The 21535-nt window shown below is 32.4% G+C and overlaps 1 protein-coding gene across 1 annotated transcript; it reads left to right on the top strand.

Annotated features, from left to right (window-relative positions):
* The first annotated feature begins 17130 nt into the window (after positions 1 to 17130).
* Positions 17131 to 21187, top strand: LOC114334758 (uncharacterized). Its single transcript, XM_050652818.1, has 8 exons — positions 17131 to 17674; positions 17877 to 17948; positions 18358 to 18429; positions 18598 to 18657; positions 19662 to 19724; positions 20342 to 20470; positions 20555 to 20635; positions 20903 to 21187. Exons 1-8 carry the CDS (start codon positions 17293 to 17295, stop codon positions 21178 to 21180), a joined length of 1137 nt encoding a protein of 378 aa, XP_050508775.1. The 5' UTR covers positions 17131 to 17292; the 3' UTR covers positions 21181 to 21187.
* The last annotated feature ends 348 nt before the right edge of the window (positions 21188 to 21535 follow it).

The raw sequence follows: 21535 nt of genomic DNA, 5'->3' as shown, positions 1-21535 counted from the left end.
GCCAAAATTTGGCTTCAACAGTATTTATTTTCGCCAAAAAGCAATCAAATATTAAGGTACGAAGTTCCTTTCTATCCATTTTTTTAAACTAACATAAGTGGCTTCACTTAAAATGCTATATCTCATAAACTAATACTTCGACAGCTGTCAAATTTATAAACGCATCTTTTGAAGGTTGGGGCTGACTAAACGTCATATGAATTTAATACCAGTAGAGCCATCTATGTGTCAGCCTACGAACTTTTCAGCCCGCCGGTTAAAGATGAACTTAAAAAAAGTGCCAGAAAAAGAAGAAAGACTGAATGACTGACAAAAGACTTACGTTAATGAAGAAAGAAAAACTATTTAAAACTGTAGATAAAACAAGATATTTCGAGATACATAGAGAAATATAAAAGAAAATAACCAAAGCAAAGTAAAACAAGCTGAATGAGAAATTGTTTGATATTACCAGAGAACGGCAGTTCCTGACTGAATTGAATCTTGGACCAAATCTCGTCTTAAAATTTAGGAAAAGACTCACCCATCCATATGTAAACTCTCCATTTTGGTCCAAGGGTGTGGATTTTACTGCCCTTTCCATTTAGGGTCTGTGTTTCGTTCCCGTCCCCAAAACCCCCAAAAATTTTAAAAATTTAAGTCCGGCCTTTACGGCTTCTGATAATACTGATCATTGCCTTTCCAACGGATGTCTAATTTTGAAAATCGGTTATATCATTCAAAAGTTACCGAGCTCAGAAATATGACTCCATTTTTATTTAAAAAGGGGAAAATGTTTATGGATATGTTTGTATGTATTGTTATATTTCTATTTGATATGAAAATTAAATTTTGATAATTGTAAACAGAATTCAATTTAATATAAAATATTTTCAATTTTCTCAACCACGGGCATATAAATTTAGAACAACCTGTATACAACAAATTGTTATATTTAATTTTAAGAAGTGATTAAACGAAACTCGGGAAAATGCGCTTAGAATAAAACAAAATGAATGGCGTACCATTATCGTTGTTCGCGGAAGGTTCGATCATTAGCCTATGCTAAATAAGACTCAGTTGAAATCGATAATAGGTCATTATCGTTGTTCGCGGAAGGTTCGATCATTAGCCTATGCTAAATAAGACTCAGTTGAAGTAGATAATAGGTCATTAAATTTTGTAAATAGTAGAAAGTAATTTTAGAATGGGAATTAACTATTTTTTTTGGAAATCCATTAAGCATATTTAGAAAGATTAAAAATGGTTTTGAGGAATACTGCGAATGAGAGTTGGTGGTGGAAGGTTGATTTGTGAATCTGGAAGGGATATTTAGAAAGTAGGGAAATGAATGACAAATATAGATCAGAATGTTTTGAGCTGTCGAGAAGTGAAGTCGAGTAGTAGACGGTAGTGTACGGAGAGTGAGAAAGCCGGTGTAGTTCCGTGAGTGTGGAGTATCTATCGTGGAACGAAAGGTAGGCCAGGTTGAGAGTAAAAGAACCTCCTTGAGCCAAGAGTGTCCCGGTAGCTGATTGCAGTTTCGAAAAAGGTAGAATACAGCATCACGACAGAAGCAGGAACGATAGCTATACGAGCTAGTTTTCAAAGGAGAACATTACTGAAAGCCAGGACGAGGTTTTGATCGCAGCCAAGGATAGCAGGAAACGGGTCTTGTGTGAAGACATTCTCAGTTCACCAGAAAAAGGTCAGTCTCATTTGTTTGGACATGAATGTATGGGTTTTTCGTATTAAATACCACATTATAAATTGAAGAACATAATAAATAATATCAGAAAAGCTTCATCAAACTTAAATAGAATTGTTGCTAATAAATCCTAATAGTTAAATGTTAATTAAAACTTTCAATTGGAAACCAAAAGGAAATAAGATTCCCATTTGTAAATGTTATGTTTAAGAATAATAAGATCTAGCAAATATTAAGCAGTGATTGCCATTTAAATAAAATAAACAATATTTTGATTATAATTGTAATCCATATGTGTGTATTATTTTACCCTTTTCTTTCCTATCCCGATTAGGAACCATTGAGAAATACTTAGAAGCCACGAGAGTAAGTAATTAATTTTATAATTCGCCCTGAGATTGAAAACATATTGATATGTGATCTGGTAAATTAATTAGATTATGATTAATGCATTGATTAAATTAAATGACATATAAGAATATTATCTCATATCAATAATCAAGATCACATCAGTATGTATAATGTATGTATGTATGTGTATGGAAAAGTTACACCGATCTGGATTTTTTTTCTGTGTTTCAATAGGGTGTGCGGGCCGATTCAGAACCGGTGTAATTTTTGACTTCTGACTACCCGTAAGCCAGCTAGAGGACTAGGGAGATACAAAATAGCATATTTTTGGGCGTATATATATCTTAGGTTTAGGGAGAGATATGAGAACCACAAATACACCAAATCAATAGGGTTGAGCTAAAATTTCAAATGTTGCCGAAGCTATCAAGCTGAGACATATACACTGCTCTCCATAGCCGAAAAACTGAAGAATTAAACTTTGAAAATTTCGGTTTTTCGACAATTACTCAAAATTTCAACCTACGAATTGCGCCAATAACTAAACGTTTGTAGAAGGTCTCTAGTATCGTCTAACGGTGTATACCCATATCTGGGAAAACTCGAATTTTTAAGTTATAGGCTTCATAAATATGATTTAATCTATTTCTTATGGGAAAAACGGTGTTTCGAACTAAATAATTCCTGTATTACGTTCAGTTATCATACTTGATCTTGGATGCATCAGATACTACTTGTCAATACGTTTCAAACTCATATTTATTGATCAAAATCAGTTAAGTCGTTCAGAAGTTATAGAGCTCCAAAAGTATAATTAGTCTAGGAACTGAAACTTTTCACTCCGCAATTTTCACTTTTCACTCCGCTAAGTAGTGGATAGTCCAAGGATCAAAATCAAATGATACCGAAAGAAGCTTTTACCATGGGGTGGTTGCCACCCCATCTCGGGGGTGAAAATTTTTTATTATATTTTGACCGAAATGTTGGTAAAAACATAAATGTAAGCAAAAAATGTTTTATACATTTTTTTGATAAAATGAATAGTTTTCGATTTATTGGTTATCGAAAGTGTTAGTTTTATATCTAAAAAATCAATGTTATTAATCAGTTTTCTGCTAATAACTCAGAAAGTTTTTGTTTCATCAAAACAACTTTACTTAACGAATATATACCTTTTAAAAAAGAAACAAACTGTTTTTTTTTTAATTTTCTTTAAACCAATAGTAATCGAAATGTACTTTATTATATGTTAGCTTTTCTTCGTCAAATACCTACTAAATATTATAGTTTCAAAGTCAAAAGACGGAAAAACTATGCATTTTTCGAGGATAACTTATAGAAACTAATTTTAAATGTTTAAAAAGATCTTTCCTCAAAAATAAAAAATAAACTCTGTAGCTTAAAAATTAAGTGACTTATAATGAAAAGAATGCCAGTCCCTATTTTTTCAGTCAAAAAGTTATCGGAAACAACCCCCTAATTACCACCCTAATTAAAATTAGTAATCGAGCTTATTCCGTATTTTTTATTTATGTATTTTTAATAGATTACAGAAGTTTGACCGGCTTAAAACAATTAGTTTTAAAAAACCTGGAGTTAAAAGCGAATAACGAATTTTTGTAGTTTGGTAAAATATGCTCTTTCTTCTGAATAGAAAGATTAGCATCAGAGATGCGAAAAAATGTTCAAATGTGAAAATGTAGCTTGTTTATTTCTTAAGAAAATTGTTTACGAGAATTTTTTGTACGACAAAAATTGAGTGAGCTACAGACAATTAGCACTTGTAATAACATGCAAAAACCATCTTTACGAACCATTTAAAAGTCACCTCTTTTTGCGACTGAGGATTTTAAAAGGATTTATTATTAACAGTCTTAGAGATCGTATAAAAACCTACACAAACTTTTTTCAACAAACTTTCTAATATAATAAATAAAAAAGTTAGGGTTAAAAAACCAATAAATTTTTTTGAAAAAAAAAAATGGAAAATCCTATTGGAAGCATATTAATGTAAGTTAGCGGTGTTTTCTTGTATGGTGTACGTTAAAAACTTATTACCAGAGAACGGCAGGTCTCGCCAGTGGCGCATAATATCATTACATGCGACACTATTTATAAAGCTTAACGTGTATTCCATAAACATAAACAAATATATTTAATTTATAAATAACTTTGAAAAACTCCTGATACAAGAGTAAAAAACCGCTATACGCCGCGCCGTAAAAATGAGTGGCACACTCTTTCATTCTACTTCAAATTTAGCAAATATTATGGAAAAATCTTTTAAAATAAAACTAGAATTTTATTTTCCATCAAAATGAAAATACATTATCGCTTCACGTAATTTTCATATCAGCTATTTTGTAGCTGGAATATTGTGTGTGCCACCCATTTTTACGGCGTATAGCGGTTTTTTACTCTTGTAGTAAACTTACAACAATTACATGAATTGTTTAGAATACAAGAAAATTAGAGAAATAATCAGAACCTACATAACGGGACAAGGAAATAAATTTATTTATGGCAATGAACAGATATCAGTTGACAATGAAACAAGTATACGAACATGGAAAGAATATAATATAGAAGGCCTCTTTCAAGATGGCGGGCCAACAATATCAGCAGAACTAGATAGCGAACCAATTATACTACATGAGGAGGTCAAATATGAAAAATGGAAAGGCTTCTGGTCAGGGTGACATTCTACTTTCATTGCATTCCGTAAGAAAATTAAAGATAAAAAAATGTAAAGATCATAATAGTAGTGGAAGGAAGTATGCTAAATGTGCAGTCACTCGAGCGTTATGGGGACCTATTGGCTTGTAAAAAGTAGGTACTAAAATCAAAAAAAGTTAAGTAAAGTTTTCCATTTAAGGGGGGACTTTCCATTTTTAATTTAATTGTCAATTTTCAACAATCGTTCTTTCCGATTATAGCGTCATCTATCCATAATTCGAAAAATTGTCTCGAATAAAAGTTATTTATTTTTACGAAAGAAATCCAAATCTGCAATAAAAAATGGGAGCTCCTATATAAGATTTTAAAGTTACCCCCTAGTCGTGTTTGGTGCCATTCGATAGATTTTTCAAAATTATTGACTAAGTGTATTTCGCAGTTTTTCGAACTGATGTTCATTTCGCGAAATATCGCGAGGTTCGTATTTAAAATTTTAAATTTACCCCCCACCTCTCTCCGTCGGGGAGTCGTGTCTGGTATCATTCGATAGATTTTTGAAAAATATTGAGCGCATATTTTTTAGTTTTCCAATCTGTCGTTCATTTCGCGAAATATTCGCTTTTTCCTTGTGAAACTTTGTGACTCACCCATTTTCTTACGCCCCGCTCAAATCGTCAGATTTTTTAAATATACACTGTTTTGTATGCACTTAACTTCTTCTTCTTCTTGACCGGCTTTACAACTCGGGGTGAGTCTTCGCCGCATCCACTATAGCCCTCCATCGTCTGCGATCTTGCGCTTCGTTTTGCCATTGTTGTACCCCAATCCTAGATAGATCGGTTTCAACATCATCCTTCCATCTTTTTCTGGGACGGCCCACTGATCTTCTACCGTCTGGTCTCTCGAAGAACACTGTCTTTAGCACTTTGTCTTCCTCTGATCTTACTACATGACCTGCCCATCTTATCCGATTAGCTTTTATATGTCTGACGATGTTTTCAGTACCATATAGAGTCACCAATTCAGCATTGCGGCGCCTTCTCCACTCTCCTGTCAATTCATCTCTTTGAGGACCAAATATAATTCTGAGGACTTTCCTTTCAAATATCAGCAATTTATTTATTTCTCGCTGATGTAGTGTCCATGTTTCACTCCCATATGTAACAACTGGGCGAATAATTGACATGTACAATCTTAATTTAGATTGTCTTTTCAGCAGCTTAGATCTTAATAATGATGATAGGGAGTATAATGCTCTATTTCCCGCAGCTATTTTTGCTGAGACCTCTTTTTCTATGTGATTGTCCTCTGTGATTAATGCTCCCAGATATTTAAACTCTTTTACTACTTCAAAGTTGTGGTCATTAATAGTTACGTTCTGCCTAACTCTTGGTCTTGGATTTTTGGTCACCAGCATATATTTCGTCTTCTCTTCATTTATTCGAAGGCCCAGGTTACCTGTTTCCTCCTCGAGCTGTGAAAACACCGCTCTTACGTCTCTTGTAGAATGAGCGACTGTATCTAGATCATCGGCAAAGGCCAACAATAGTTTTGATCCTCGATTTGCGAATCTCCCTATTAGTTCAGACGATATTTTACTTATTGCGTATTCTAAAGCCAAATTGAATAGCAATGGTGATAAAGGGTCTCCTTGTCTAAGCCCTGATGTTATACTAAATGGCATCGATGTTCTGTTTCCTATCTTTACCTGTGCATATGAGTCTGCCACGCACATTTGAGTGAGCTGCACTAATTTTTTTGGTATTCCCATTTCTAGCATTGCTAGCCATAGTCTGCTTCTTTTTATCGTGTCATATGCTCAACTTACTTATGCACTTAACTTACCTTATCTTAATCTGACGATATCGAGTTTTTCTAAGGATAGATTTTTTTTTCGGCGCCCCCTTAACGAACTCCCCTGTATTAAGAGCCAATATATGGTAGAGGTACATTTACCGGGTACAAGGTTTCTCCCCGTGTGATAATCTGACGCCCTCGAGTAACTGCAAAAAGCCCCGCTTGGGCTCCCCTACCATAAGGAATAATAGGTATATATTGAAATTATTTTGAAAAATTTTACACAACCTTATTTACCAAAAATTAATTCTTAGCATAAGTAACACGGAATGAAGTAGGAACTAAAGAGGCTTTGTTTATCTTAAAACTACTAAGGCAACACTCTTTGGACTTGAAGAAATATATTTATGCCTGCTTCATATATTATGAAAATGCATGTAACAGTGTTAAGCACGGCCAATTCATGGCAGTTTTGAAACAGAAACAGATTATAAGCGATTTACATATATAACATAAAATTTATATTATAACCAGATAGTGCACATAAAACTACAACACGATAAACAGTCAGAGAACATCAAAATTAAAAGAGAAAGTATTGCAACAGTGAATTCAATTTTAGGAAACGAAATAATAAGGGGTAACTTATTATTATCGGCAGAAACATCCGACATACATAAATATAAATATTTAGGAACATTAACGGGAACATCATAAACGGGAGACGATTATAATATATTTTGTGACAGTAATAAATGAGAACAACGATTTTCAAAGCAAATAATAACCAGGATTGGAATCGCACGTAAATAATTTATAAAATTGAAAAAAAAATTTGCAATAGAACTTTTGCTCTTGCTTAACTCTTTGATGCCTTTCATACGATTTTTATATTAAAATATTTTATAAGGAGTTTTGGCTCAAAATGTTCTGTAAAACATTATGACGGTCGACATCTTTCAAAACTTAAACAATACCAACATCCGCATCCTAAAATATTAACGAGTAGTGCCGCGTTTTAAATATTTATTTATTAAATATAAAACTTTCTCAACTTTTCCTTGCCACAAATCATTTCTCTCTGCTTTCAGTTTTAAATTTTATAAAGTTTATAGCAGCCAACGCTGGGTGTTAAAATACAGCCCTATTTGGATAAAATGCTGTGTAGGCACTAAATTATACCTCCATTTTAAGCTGTTCCAACGAGGTTCCCTGAACTTTTAAAAAAAGTATATCAAACAAAAAACCAGGTCAAACAAATAGAGCCGTTAATAAATTAGCTCCAAAAAATACTTATGCTATTGTGGTATTTTATTTTCATTTTTCAACATCGCTAATCAAATAATTGTAAATACGTCTAAAATAACTAAGTATAAAATAATGTGCCAGCTAGCAAACCTGCCTGCGCTAATTTAAGTAAATCATATAGCTCGACAGCAGAATACTCAGTTCAAGATAGAAAACAGCGTATTTTACATTGTCAGTTTACGTTTCGGAATAAATATACGTAATATAAAGTAAGGTAACATACTAGTATTCCACAAGTTTTTAATCAAAATATCAATAATCAAATACTCTGAAATACTAAACAACGGATTTTCATCGAAACAGACTACAAATTGGAGGTACAGAAAAAAGTGTATAAAAAAGGTCAGGGCCCCCGCAAGGCTGATTGGCGCCCGCGTGCGGGACATATTTTAGCGCCCTTTAAATCTACTATACATATAAAATTTAAACCAAGAATGAAAGACTACATTATTACTGAGGCCGAAAGTTCCTGAAAACTTCTATAATGTTTATTTTAATAAGTTACAGGGGTGAAAATAAAAGAGAAAATTTAGTGTGATTTTTATAATTGCAAATATTTAATTCAAAAGAAACGTTTTATTTATTTTAAGGAACTGTCGGCCCTCGGCAATACCGTTATCTTTCATTCTGCGTCTAAATTTTTAAAAAATAATTATTAATTTTCTCAGGATTCGAAGAAAAAATGAATACATTTAAAACACATTGAAAATTTTGAGAGGGCGACATTTTGCGCCTTTCCCCTCCCCTTAAATATTTTGCAACATTAATGAAGCACCCTGCATGTTAAATTAAAACTATACATTTATGTTAATAAACAATAATATTTTGTCATTTGAAAGTTTTCAAACTAATTTTATACAGGGTGTCTACATAACTAGGAACCATATGGGAAACTGTTTTATTATTAATTTTACGAGAAAAAGTTATTCTTCATAAAAAGTTCTGCATTGTCTAGTTAGAACTCAGAATGCAACCATCAAATATCAAATTTTATTAATCGAATTTTATTTGACATACGAGTTATGTCAAAAAAGATGAATTTCGGTCAAAAGCAAAGTACGACTAGTTTTCACAATATGTTTCTATATGCAATTACATCCTTCTAATTGAAATATATTGTGATCTAGAACGGCACTTTACTTTTGATCCAAACCCATATTTTTTTACATATATCTCACATAAAATTGAAAAAATTTGATAGGATTTGATCGTTGCATCTTAGATTTTAGACCATGCAAAGCTTTTTAGAAAGAACTTTTTATCGTACATTAATTGTGTTCTTTATTTTCATAGGTAAGGGATGGGTCGCGAATATGAAAAAACACCAGAAAGGGTCGCCAGACATAAAAAGTTGGGAACCACTGAATTAAACAATAACAATAAAAGAGTTATCGCATTATTCGTAATAAATGAAAAGGGCGTTGGGTATCTGTAATTTGAGAAAAAAAAATCAAAAAAAGATGTAATTGCATATTATAACATTGTTTTTAATTAATTCCAAACAACTTTTCATAATAATAATTTTCGATATTGTGAAATATAAGGTACTCTTGATCGAAATTCATATTTTTGATACTATAAGATTGACACAATTTTATATTTGGTTGCATTTTAGTTTTTGGACTATGCAAAGCATTTTATAAAGAATAAATTTTTTCCGTAAAATTAATAATAAAAAAGTTTCCCATATGGTTCCAATAGTCCTGTCGCCAGGGGGGGGTACAACGGCCTCCTTAATTCAGATGGACTTACCCAAGTTTTTGTTATATATTTTGACCCGCAGAATACGAATTTTTTGGTTAACAGTTGATCCGGATGTCGATAAGATTGTTAGAGACAAAGAACTTGAGGAATTACATAACAGCGATTTCTCGCAAAACAAAACATCCTTTTGTATTTTTTGGGTCATTTTAAGCAAAAAATATTCCTACAAGTTTTTTCGTAGAATGCATAGTTTTCGAGATAACCGCGGTTGAACTTTCAAAAAATCGAAAAATTGTAATTTTTGAACCCTAATAACTTTTGATTAAAAAATAAAGTAGCAATTCTGCTTACCGCATTTGAAAGTTTAAGTCAAATTATATCGGTTTTGATTATTTGCATTGCTAAAAATTTATTATTTTATTGGTAAACAAAGCTATAAACACCTAGTATGTGAGTGATGTTTTCTATGATTTCTCATTTAAAATCGAACGAGTAGGTAGAGTAGCTACAAGTGCAAGCGAGGCAATTTCTACGTAGCATGCGTTAAAACGTATGTATTAGGCACGGGAAACACTATGTGTTTATAGATTAGTTTAACAATAAAAAAATTAATTTTTAGCAATGCAAATAATCAAAACCGATATAATTTGACTTAAACTTTCAAATGCGGTAAGCAGAATTGCTACTTTATTTTTTAATCAAAAGTTATTCGGGTTCATAAATTGCAATTTTTCGATTTTTTGTAAGTCCAACCGCGGTTATCTCGAAAACCATGCATTCTACGAAAAAACTTGCAGGAATATTTTTTGCTTAAAATGACCCAAAAAATACAAAAAGATGTTTTGTTTTGCGAGAAATCGCCGTTATGTAATTCCTCAAGTTCTTTGTCTATAACAATCTTATCGACATCCGGATCAACTGTTACCCAAAAAATTCGTATTCTACGGGTCAAAATATACAGGGTGTCCCGAAAAGATTGGTCATAAATTATACCACACATTCTGGGGTCAAAAATAGTTCGATTGAACCTAACTTACCTTAGTGTAAATGTGCTCATAAAAAAAGTTACAGCCCTTTGAAGTTACAAAATGAAAATCGATTTTTTTCAATATATCGAAAACTATTAGAGATATTTTATTGAAAATGGACATGTACCCTTTTTATGGCAGGAACATCTTAAAACAAAATTATAGTGAAATTTGTCCACCCCATAAAAATTTTATGGGGGTTTTGTTCCCTTAACACCCCCCAAACTTTTGTGTACGTTCCAATTAATTCATTTTTGTGGTACCACTAGTTAAACACAACGTTTTTAAAACTTTTTTGCCTCTTAGTATTTTTTCGATAAGCCAGTTTTTATCGAGATGCGCCTTCTTTTTTAATATGTTTACATAAAAAATTTATGGGGGTTTTGCGCCTTTAAACCCCCCAAATGTTTGTGTTCGTTCCAATTAAACTATTATTGCGGTACCATTACTTAAACACAGTGTTTTTAAAACTTTTTTGTCTCTTAGTCTTTTCTTGAAATGTCACCTTTTATCGAGATGTGGCTTCTTTTTCAAAACATACCTAAAAATATAAATTATAAATACATTTTCAGATTATTAACAGGTTTCTAGAATCGTACTTATAGTGTAGGAAACAAAGGTTGAACCTTGCAAAATGGACACAAGTCCGGTTTTATTTTTTTTCTGGTATATCAAGGGGTGCTTATTATAAGACTAACTTTTTCTGAAAAAATTTCGCCCCGGAACCTCCCGTTTCACCCCTTTAAAGGGGGCAATTTGTGGTTTTTGCGGAACGTAGCCCTTCCTGTAATTTTTACAAAAAATTTCTTTTATAGAAATATGAAGAGGACTATATTTTCTACGATTTATTTCCAACACCATCTCTCTATCATCCACCGTTTAGCAGGGGTGGCGCCCTAAAGTTGACAAGTTTTTAAAAAAGATGTTTTTAAAAAAAATATATTTTTCCCTAACTGTAACGGAAATTAAGAAGAAATCCTGCGGCAATTATTCACAAATAATTGACTGATTTTTTGGTATAGGTTTTACTTAAGGGTAATTGCCCTTTTTTTAATTACAGGGTGTTACATTTTAAAAAACCTCTTTTTATACCATCTGAACCGTTTATGCTAGAGTAAAAAGACTTTCAGCGATTACCCATGTACTGGTGCTATTTACAAATTTGTATAATGCACCCCCATCTTTTCCCTGGAACCACCCCAAAAAAAAGAAGAATTAATAAATAAATTGATTTTCTTGGAATCCTTCACACACAATGCCCTTTATTAATATGCTTCATATATCATTTTGTGGACGTTATTATTACCCATGCATGGACACCAAAAGCAATTTCCTAGTGCAACCCCTGTAGCAAAAAAAAATAAATAAAATGGGGGGTTGAAAATTTTTTTTTGTTTTTTGCTTTTTGATCCATATGGGCACATGCTTCATCAATAGTGCTTTTCAAAAATATATATGGTTATTGCAACATCTCTGCGAAAACCACCCCTATCCTTGAAAATATACTGCAGAAACTACCCCTATCCCTTGGCGAGCATGTTTTTACGATTTTCTCATTACCTATGTGTTATTTTTAAACAAAACTTATACAAGGTTAAAGACCACTATTTACTCTAAAAATTATGTCCTATTCATTTTTTCGTATAAGCAACCGTTACGGCACAGTGGCATCGTAAACCTCATGTATGCTTTGGCGGGCTCCAGTTTTTGTTTTTTTTTTCGTCATCTGTTCGTTTTATTGATAAAGTACTTATGCAAAATAAAACAACACAGTGTAACCTACAAATTATGACTTATGCACATTTTACATTCTTTGCTCCCCAAAGCCGCAGTGGTGGCCCAAAATAAATTTTTGCATATTTTCGCCACCTACATGCATTTTATTGCATTAATGCTACCTTAACAGCACACTATTTACCCTTAGGTGGTCTCTACGCAGTGGCGGATCCAGGGAGGGGTGATGGGGGTGATCACCTCCCCCCCTCTCAAACCAAGTGATATTATATTCAAAGAATATAAAAATATTCATTTATTTTTATAGAAATTTAACCAATTGGCACCCCCCTCTTAACGATGCTGGATCCGCCACTGTCGCTAAAGCATAAAAAGTCATTCTTATAAAAATAATATTAATATAATATAAGTATTTCTATAAAAATAAATGAATATTTTTATAATCTTCAAATATAATATCACTTGGTTTGAGAGCGGTGGGGGTGATCGCCCCCATCACCCCTCCCTGGATCCGCCACTGCTTAGCGACCACTTAGGGGTGAATATTGTGCTATTAAGGTAGCATTAACGCAATAAAGTGCATGTAGGTGGCGAAAATATGAAAAAATTTATTTTGGGCCACCACTGTAGCTTTGGGGAGCAAAGAATGTAAAATATGCATAGGTCATGATTTGTAGGTTACACTGTGTTGTTTTATTTTACATAAGTACTTTATCAATAAAACAAACAGATGACGAAAAAATAAACAAAAACTGGAGCCCGTCAAAGCATATATGAGGTTTACGGCGCCACTGTGCCGTAACGGTTGCTTAAACGAAAAAAATGAATAGGACCTAATTTTTAGAGTAAATAGTGGTCTTTAACCTTGTATAAGTTTTGTTTAAAAAAAATGAATAGGTAATGAGAAAATCGTAAAAATATACTGGATAAGGTATAGGGGTAGTTTCTGCAGTATATTTTCAAGGATAGGGGTGGTTTGCGCAGGGATGTTGTAATAACCATATATATTTTTGAAAAGCACTATTGATGAAGCATATGCCCATATGGATCAAAAAGCAAAAAACAAAAAAAAATTTTCAACCCCCCATTTTATTTATTGTTTTTGGCTACAGGGGTTGCACTAGGAAATCGCTTTTAGTGTCCATGCATGGGTAATAATAACTTGCACAAAATGATATATGAAGCATATTAATGAAGGGCATTGTGTGTGAAGGATTCCAAGAAAATCACTTTATTTATTAATTCTTCTTTTTGTTTGGGTGGTTCCGGGGAAAAATGGGGGTGCATTATACAAATTTGTAAATAACACCAGTACATGGGTAATCGCTGAAAGTCTTTTTACTCTAGCATAAACGGTTCAGATGGTATAAAAAGGGGTTTTTTAAAATGTAACACCCTGTATTTAAAAAAAGGGCAATTACCCTTAAGTGAAACCTGTACCAAAAAATCAATCATCTATTTGTGAATAATTGCCGCAGGATTTCTTTTTAATTTCCGTTACAGTTAGGGAAAAATATATTTTTTTTAAAAACATCTTTTTTAAAAACTTGTCAACTTTGGGGCGCCACCCTTGCTAAACGTCGGATGATAGAGAGATGCTGTTGGAAATAAATCGTAGAAAATATAGTCCTCTTCATATTTCTATAAAAGAAATTTTTTGTAAAAGGTACAGGAAGGGATACGTTCTGCAAAAACCATAAATTACCCCCTTTAAAGGGGTGAAAAGGGGGGTTCCGGGGCGAAATTTTTTCAGAAAAAGTTAGTCTTATAATAAGCACCCCTTGATATGCCAGAAAAAAAATAAAACCGGACTTGTGTCCATTTTGCAAGGTTCAACCTCTGTTTCCTACACTATTAACCATATACAAATATGTGGTGGATTCTACAAATATTCAAAATATCTCGATCAACACTGGCTGACCGTAAAAGTACTAAGAGGCAAAAAAATTTTAAAAACAGTGTGTTTAACTAACGGTGCCACAATAATAATTTAATTGGAACGTACACAAAAGTTTGGGGGGGTTTAAGGGAACAAAACCCCCATAAAATTTTTATGGGGTGCACAAATTTCACTTTAATTTTTTTTAAGCTGTTGCTGCCCTAAGAATACCACATGTCCATTTTCAATAAAATATCTCTAAGAGTTTTCGATATATGAAAATAAAACGATTTTCATTTTGTAACTTCAAAGGGCTGTAACTTATTTTATGTGCACATTTGTACTAAGGTAAGTTAGGTTTAATCAACCTATTTTTGACCCCAGAATCTGTGGTATAATTTATGACCAATCTTTTCGGGACACCCTGTATAAAAAAAACTTGGGTAAGTCCATCTGAATTAAGGAGGCCGTTGTACCCCCCTGGCGACAGGACTACAAGTTACGCAGATACAATGTCTTAATTATTTTCTTTTTTTTTTCAAAATAAATTGTAAATTGTAGATTTTATTAGAGGAAACCCGATTATAACTATTTAAAATGAATTATTATTATTCTATGCAATGATTATGATACTCACCATTTTCACAATTAATTTAATTTCCACACCACTTAAAATAACAACAAATAAAAAAGTTTGTCCAAATATTTTTTACACGAAAACAAAAGTTTAAAATCAGGGCAGAACAAACCCAGATATTTCAGATATTGCAATAATAGTCGTAGGTAATTATAACACCAATATAAAATAAAATTTTAAACCTTTCACTGCAGGAAACCACCCGTTCACCGGTTCACCAGTAACGGTAAAAATAATGTTTGTGCCTAATAAACACATAGACGAGAAGGGAAAAGAGTATTTGTTTACTTAAGGGTAATTATCATAAATTCGAGTAAAAGATTCACTTTAAGCAGTAAAAACTGCTTGATCCAGCAAGCTGTGTTTTTGTTGGAGTAAAACTGCTAAGTTGAGTTTTATGGGTGTTAATTTATGTTTCTACTCGTCAAGGAGTGTGATTTGATGTTTATTTGACTATTTTGAGTGTCGCTTTAGTTTGCAACATAAAATCGATTGGATGGTATGCCAAACGTAATTCAATCTACTTCAAAGAAAAAAAGTAGGAAGGAACAACAAAATGTAATATATTTTTCACGGAGTAAGTTCAACATTTCAGGACGGGAATAATTATTTTTTCAGTAAGAACACAATATTTGATTTTTGAGATTTCTCTAGTTGTTCATGAAATAATTAAAATTGTATATAAAAAATGATTGTCACATTTAAAATAAATATTTCTTATTTACCAAACCTTCGGTTTGGCGCCCCTTTGGGGTTACGCCCGCGTGCGCCGCACGCGTTGCACGCCCGGTTACGGGGCCCTGAAAAAGGTCTGAGATGAACCACTTTAAATAGAGTAGAATATAAACAAGATAAAATAGTTGGTCAGGTGATGCCATCGCTTCACAGAGATCTTTTCATTTTTATAGCCTGTATAGATTTTCAGCCATACAATTATAATGAAATGATGGCCTCTCCTGTGGTAAATGTTCCGAAAGTAAATAGAAGTCCATTCAGACTTCCGAGTGATGAGTCTTACAGGCAAGAAAAATCAAGATAGGTCTCGGAACCTTAGAATTTTTACAGATAGCAGTTCGTAGACTTACATGGAGTTGGTAGATCTGGTTAAATTGTCTGCATTCAAGGGACGAGATAAAACAAATAAATGGCAAAAGATCTAGGTACAGGATACAAAATACCAAAATAAAGAAATAAAAGGTAACGAAGGATAACTTATAAAAACGAGTGATAGAATAACGCCAGTGAAATTTATACTTGATAAAAAAGTGTTAAACGTTGTGTGCATGTATGATCCTTAAATCTATCTGGACGACAACGAAGGAAAAGCTTTCTATGTTCGATTAGGAATCACACGCAGTGATAGTTCATCAGAGGAGACAGTTACAATAGGAAGGGACTTTAATTCAAATTTAAGACAGAATAATAAACAATATTGTTGAAAATAGATATTTTGAAATTAATTAATGAGGCTTAATGTCAACACATTCTTTCAAATGATGTCATATAATTCAGCATAAGTTGCTGCTACTCGATATTGAAGTAAAAAATCGAAACTAGACTAAAATTTCATAGAGGACCACAGATAATCAAGAGGTCTATGTTAAAAGATGACAAAGATTTATTCAGACTAAAAATAGAAAAAATATGATGTAACCTTTAATGAAATATTATTACAATTTAGAGGAAGGTGACGAGCAGGAAACCATTATTTAGATACTGGGAAAAATCTCTGGAAAGAAGTTTGCAAATAAACGGACCTGGTAGTGGTTAAACGAAAATTATAGAAGCAGTGGTAAGAAAATAGGTTGAATACAGATCATCAAAATTATATGGTCGCCAAAAAGGAATCGAAAGTAGCTGTAGCAAAATCTAAATCAGAAAAGTATACAAATCTAAACGGTCAAATTTATACCAAGTGAAATAAAAACGAGTGATAGAATAACGCCAGTGAAATTTATACTTGATAAAAAAGTGTTAAACGTTGTGTGCATGTATGATCCTTAAATCTATCTGGACGACAACGAAGGAAAAGCTTTCTATGTTCGATTAGGAATCACACGCAGTGATAGTTCATCAGAGGAGACAGTTACAATAGGAAGGGACTTTAATTCAAATTTAAGACAGAATAATAAACAATATTGTTGAAAATAGATATTTTGAAATTAATTAATGAGGCTTAGGGCGGATTTCTCAAAACTACGTTAATCTACAGTTCAACTGACTGCGGTTCAACGGTGATCTTAGGTTATTCGGTTATATCCAATTCTCATTGGCAGTTCAGTCGTGGTTCACGTTCTACGGCTTAATCTTCGTTGGCAATGCAAAAATCCCTAGATTCTAGTAAGTTTATTGGTAGGTTGGTAGAAGTATGCTTCATGTTGGTAAGGGGCGACGTGAAATTTGACATGACAGTTTAAATTAAATTTATTTAATTACAGCGTGGTATTGTTATTAATGTTTATTTTGTTTGCGTGTTTGTGATTTTATTAAAATGGCGAAACGCGTTACCAATTTTAGCAAAAACGAGGAAACTCTACTATTAGATTTAGTACTTAAATATAAGGACATACTTGAATGCAAAAAAACCGATACGAGTAACAATAAAATAAAGTGGGAAGTGTGGATGCAACTCACTAAAGAGTTTAATTCCGTCAGTGGGGAAACGACGAGGGATGTAAAAGGACTTAAAAACAAATATGAGAATATCAAAAAACGGACCAAACAAAAATTTGCGGGTATAAAGAAGTACGCAAGTGGAACTGGCGGGGGTCCACCACAAAATTCCGTTTTTACAAACACCGATGAGGCTTTACATGAGATCATAGGCCCGCAAATTACTGGTACACAGTCCAGTTATGACTACGATTCGAAGGGTATGTATATATTTTTCCATTATATTAGTTTAAAACCTTTTTTAAATAGGTAGCATGTGTTCACTTGCCATTGCTGCAAATAATGTGTTATATAAAACTATAAAAGTTAGTGTGTGTCATGCAACGAACTGTCAGTGTAATGAGTAGTATTATTAATATTTTGGAATACTTATCCAATTTTAAAAATATTTTTTTATTATAGAAAGAGCAATGCCAGGACACGCCACCTTCAAAAGTCTGGATAGCCTATCAAACTTTCTTCCTTCTACAAGTGGTATGTATATATGTATTTTTTATTCACTTCACACTTATGTTCAAGGCAAAGGTTTTTTAATTAGCACATGTTCAGTTGCAAGTAATATGCAGGGCCTTAGGATCACAAAAACGTAACTACATTTTATTTTCTTTATTTCTGTGTACAGACATATCAGGGTTGAACATTATATGTAAATAATGTAGATATGCATTTGCAAATCAGAACGAAAGAAGGTGAATATACGTTCATTTGAATCTTAAATAGGTTGAAGTTTGATATGTCTGTCTGTACACAAAAATAACGAAAATATTAAAAATGTAGTTACATTTGTGTGATCCTAAACCCTTGTATGTTATGTGAAAATTAGCCAATATACAACTGATATTTTGGAATACTTACTCAATTTTAAAAATGTTTTTTATTGTAGAGAGAAAAATGCCAGGACCTTCCACTTCCAAAGGTCTGGATAGGTTGACAAACTTCCTTCCTTCTACAAGTGGTATGTATATATGTATTTTATTCACTTCACTTATGTTCAAGATAAGGTTTTTAATTAGAATATGTTCTGTTGCCATTATTGCATGTAATATGTTATATGAAAGTTAGCCAATATACAACTGATATTTTGGAATACTTATTTCAATTTTAAAAATATTTATTGTTGTAGAAAGAACAATGACAGGACCCTCCACCTCCAAAGGTCTGCAAAAGCCATCAACAGCCAGAGGTATGAATAGGGAGGAAAACTTGCTTACTTCTACTAGTGGTATGTACAGTTACGATCACTGAATAGTTTACACCCTAATTTTTATATTGTAATACTGTAAAATTGCAGTGTCATACGGATCTGATAAATGTCAAAGTCAGTAAATTTTAAAAAGTCAATACTTCTCAAAAATTTTCGCGTGTTGAAAAATAAAATAAAACAATATCAAACTCCTCCAAAAATCTCTTTTGTATGCTTTCCATTTTGTTTTTTTTTTTATTTAGCTTAATGCCTCGACAACTAATGGCCCTTGGCGTTTTTGTTAAATTTTATAAAATATATTTATATTATTTTGATTTTTTTAATTTTAATCAACCTATTCTAGATACACCACTGGTAACGTCACTTTGACGTAAAAGGTGCATATAAACGAGGTAAAATTTAAAAAAATCGGCTCCTAGATACGTAAGCCTGTACTGTAAACTATTCAATGATCGTAACTGTACATATTTGATTCATTTCACTTATGTTTGAGATAAACGTTTTTTCATTAGTATATTGATGGTTAAATACTGAAACATCATAAGTCAAAATCTACAACTTTTCAGGAGAGTGAACAAACTTTGCTGCTTAGTGCATGTTTTTTTTACTGTATTTATTTAATTATTACTTTGAAACAAACATGCCAAAACTGTTCGTTTATTCAGAAACAGAACTGTTTCTGAGTTCACCTGTTCATCAGAAAAGGAAAAAAACGTGTACTAAGCAGAAGTTTTTTGGCTCTCCTGAAAAGTTGTACATTTTATGTACCGTCGTGTAAATTGTATTTAACTGTCGATATGTTGCTGTGACTGCATGTAGTTGCTAATTTTCATTTAATTATGTTACAATTTTCATTTAACATATTACGTTAGATGAAAATTAGCATATTATGCCCTTTAACATATTGTTAAATGAAAATTAGCCAATAATAATATTGATATTTTGGAATACTTAGCCAATTTTAAAAATATATTTTATTGCAGAAAGAGAAATGCAAGAGGCTAAAGGTCTAAATAGGGAGGAAGATTTGCTTTCTTGGACAAATGGTATGTAAATATTTGATTCGTATCACGTATGTTTAAGATATAATATGTTATGTAACCCTTTCAGTCACCATGTTCATTTAAACAAACATAAATTTTTTTGTGGGTATTTATTTCACATGTGCGACGCTTGAGTCACCATTGTCATTTTGACAAAAATAAATTTTTTTTATTGAGTTTATGAGCAAGATTTTTTGTTTATAAACCTCTTAAAAAATCATATAACGCAACTTCCAAGTTTTATATTTTTATCTTTGCAAACAAAAACTCATTCCGGAAAGGGTTAATTAGTATACCTCGTCCAATTTACTTACCGTTGCACGTCATCCGCGCCATAGCCTGTGACACGATACCAACACGAAATATCTAGGCGGTAGGTGTGTTCCCCTTTAGAATCATTTTGATTCTAAAAAAGAGCACACCCACCGCCTAAATATTTCGTGTTGGTATCGTGTCACAGGCTATGGCGCGGATGACGTGCAACGGTAAGTAAATTGGACGAGGTATATATATGTATGTTGCTGTTACTGCAAGTAATATTATGTTAAATGAAAGTTAGCTAATAGGTATTAATATTGATATTTTAGAATACTTGTTTAATTTAAAATTTTTTTTTTCAGAAATAGAAGAAATTTCTTTTTTGGTGGGAAGCAGCGATGAAGATATCTTTAACAATGAAGATATGAACGAAGAATATATTATTATAGACGAGCCCACTAAAAACGAAAATCGCCAACAGAATGACCCTGGTAATTTACATTTAGTACAGTAATTTTAGTTACAGTAATTTTTCCATATTATAAACAAGTTGGTTTAAAATGTTTCGTTTACAGAATCTCTTATTGGCCAAGAGGATTGGTCAACATATACTCCAAAGATGCTAAAGCAGAAAAAAGCAGAACCGCTTCGTTTAGGTAATACTTAAATATTTTTAAACTTTAGTTTTTTAATAGGTAGATTACTGAAAGGTTTAAGCAGTGTTTGCCTGAGTATGTTAAGGATCGAAGATGATTGACTTTTAGCTCATAATATTCATTTTATTTTAATATTATTTTCAAGAAAAATTCATTTTTTAACTTGTATTATCGTTAGCATAACATCCAGTAAATAATTAAAAAAAAAGAAAAACAAATAAAAAACAATTTAATTCATTAATTGTAAAAATTTTCCACTTGTTACAGGGACCAAAAAGAATTTAAAAAATACAGTGGCGAAATGGGGGCAAGCCAAGGAGGGTCATATACGCCAACAAAACTTATGCCTTAAAGCACAGCATGAAAGGAAGATGCTGATAATGGGAATAGTGGCCAAAAAGAAAATCACGATGATGGAGGAGGAAGCAGCACGGAATAAATTGGAACATGAGAAAAGAATGGAATTGATGGAGAAGACAATGGCACTGATAGAACAAGAAGCAGAAGAAAGAAAAGAAATAATGAAAAAATATTTAAAAAAATAAAATTAATAAAAATTATATGAGTACATTAATGTGTTTGTAGTACCCATCCCTATAATTTTTTTTAAACTACCCAACCCAGTTACTGAATGCTACTTTAAAAAATGGCATGCGTTGTAACACACGGAAATTTACTATATCGGTTCACTAAACTCAGACACAACAGGCTAGGGAGTTTAGTAGGTAATTTTTATGTTTTTGGCCAATTTTGCCAAAATTACAAACTATTTAGTAATTATTAACCATTTAGTAATTATTTTTTTTGCCAAATTACTTACTAAAATCACTAGCCAGTTGTGTCTGAGTTTAGAGAACCGACTATAACAGTAATTTTGTATATTATGTAATTAAATATTTC

This window comes from Diabrotica virgifera, chromosome 6 (genome assembly GCF_917563875.1).
Source record: "Diabrotica virgifera virgifera chromosome 6, PGI_DIABVI_V3a".
NCBI classification, from domain to species: domain Eukaryota; kingdom Metazoa; phylum Arthropoda; class Insecta; order Coleoptera; family Chrysomelidae; genus Diabrotica; species Diabrotica virgifera.
Note: the sequence above shows the minus strand (reverse complement) of the source record. Positions and strands in the feature narration are given on the sequence as shown.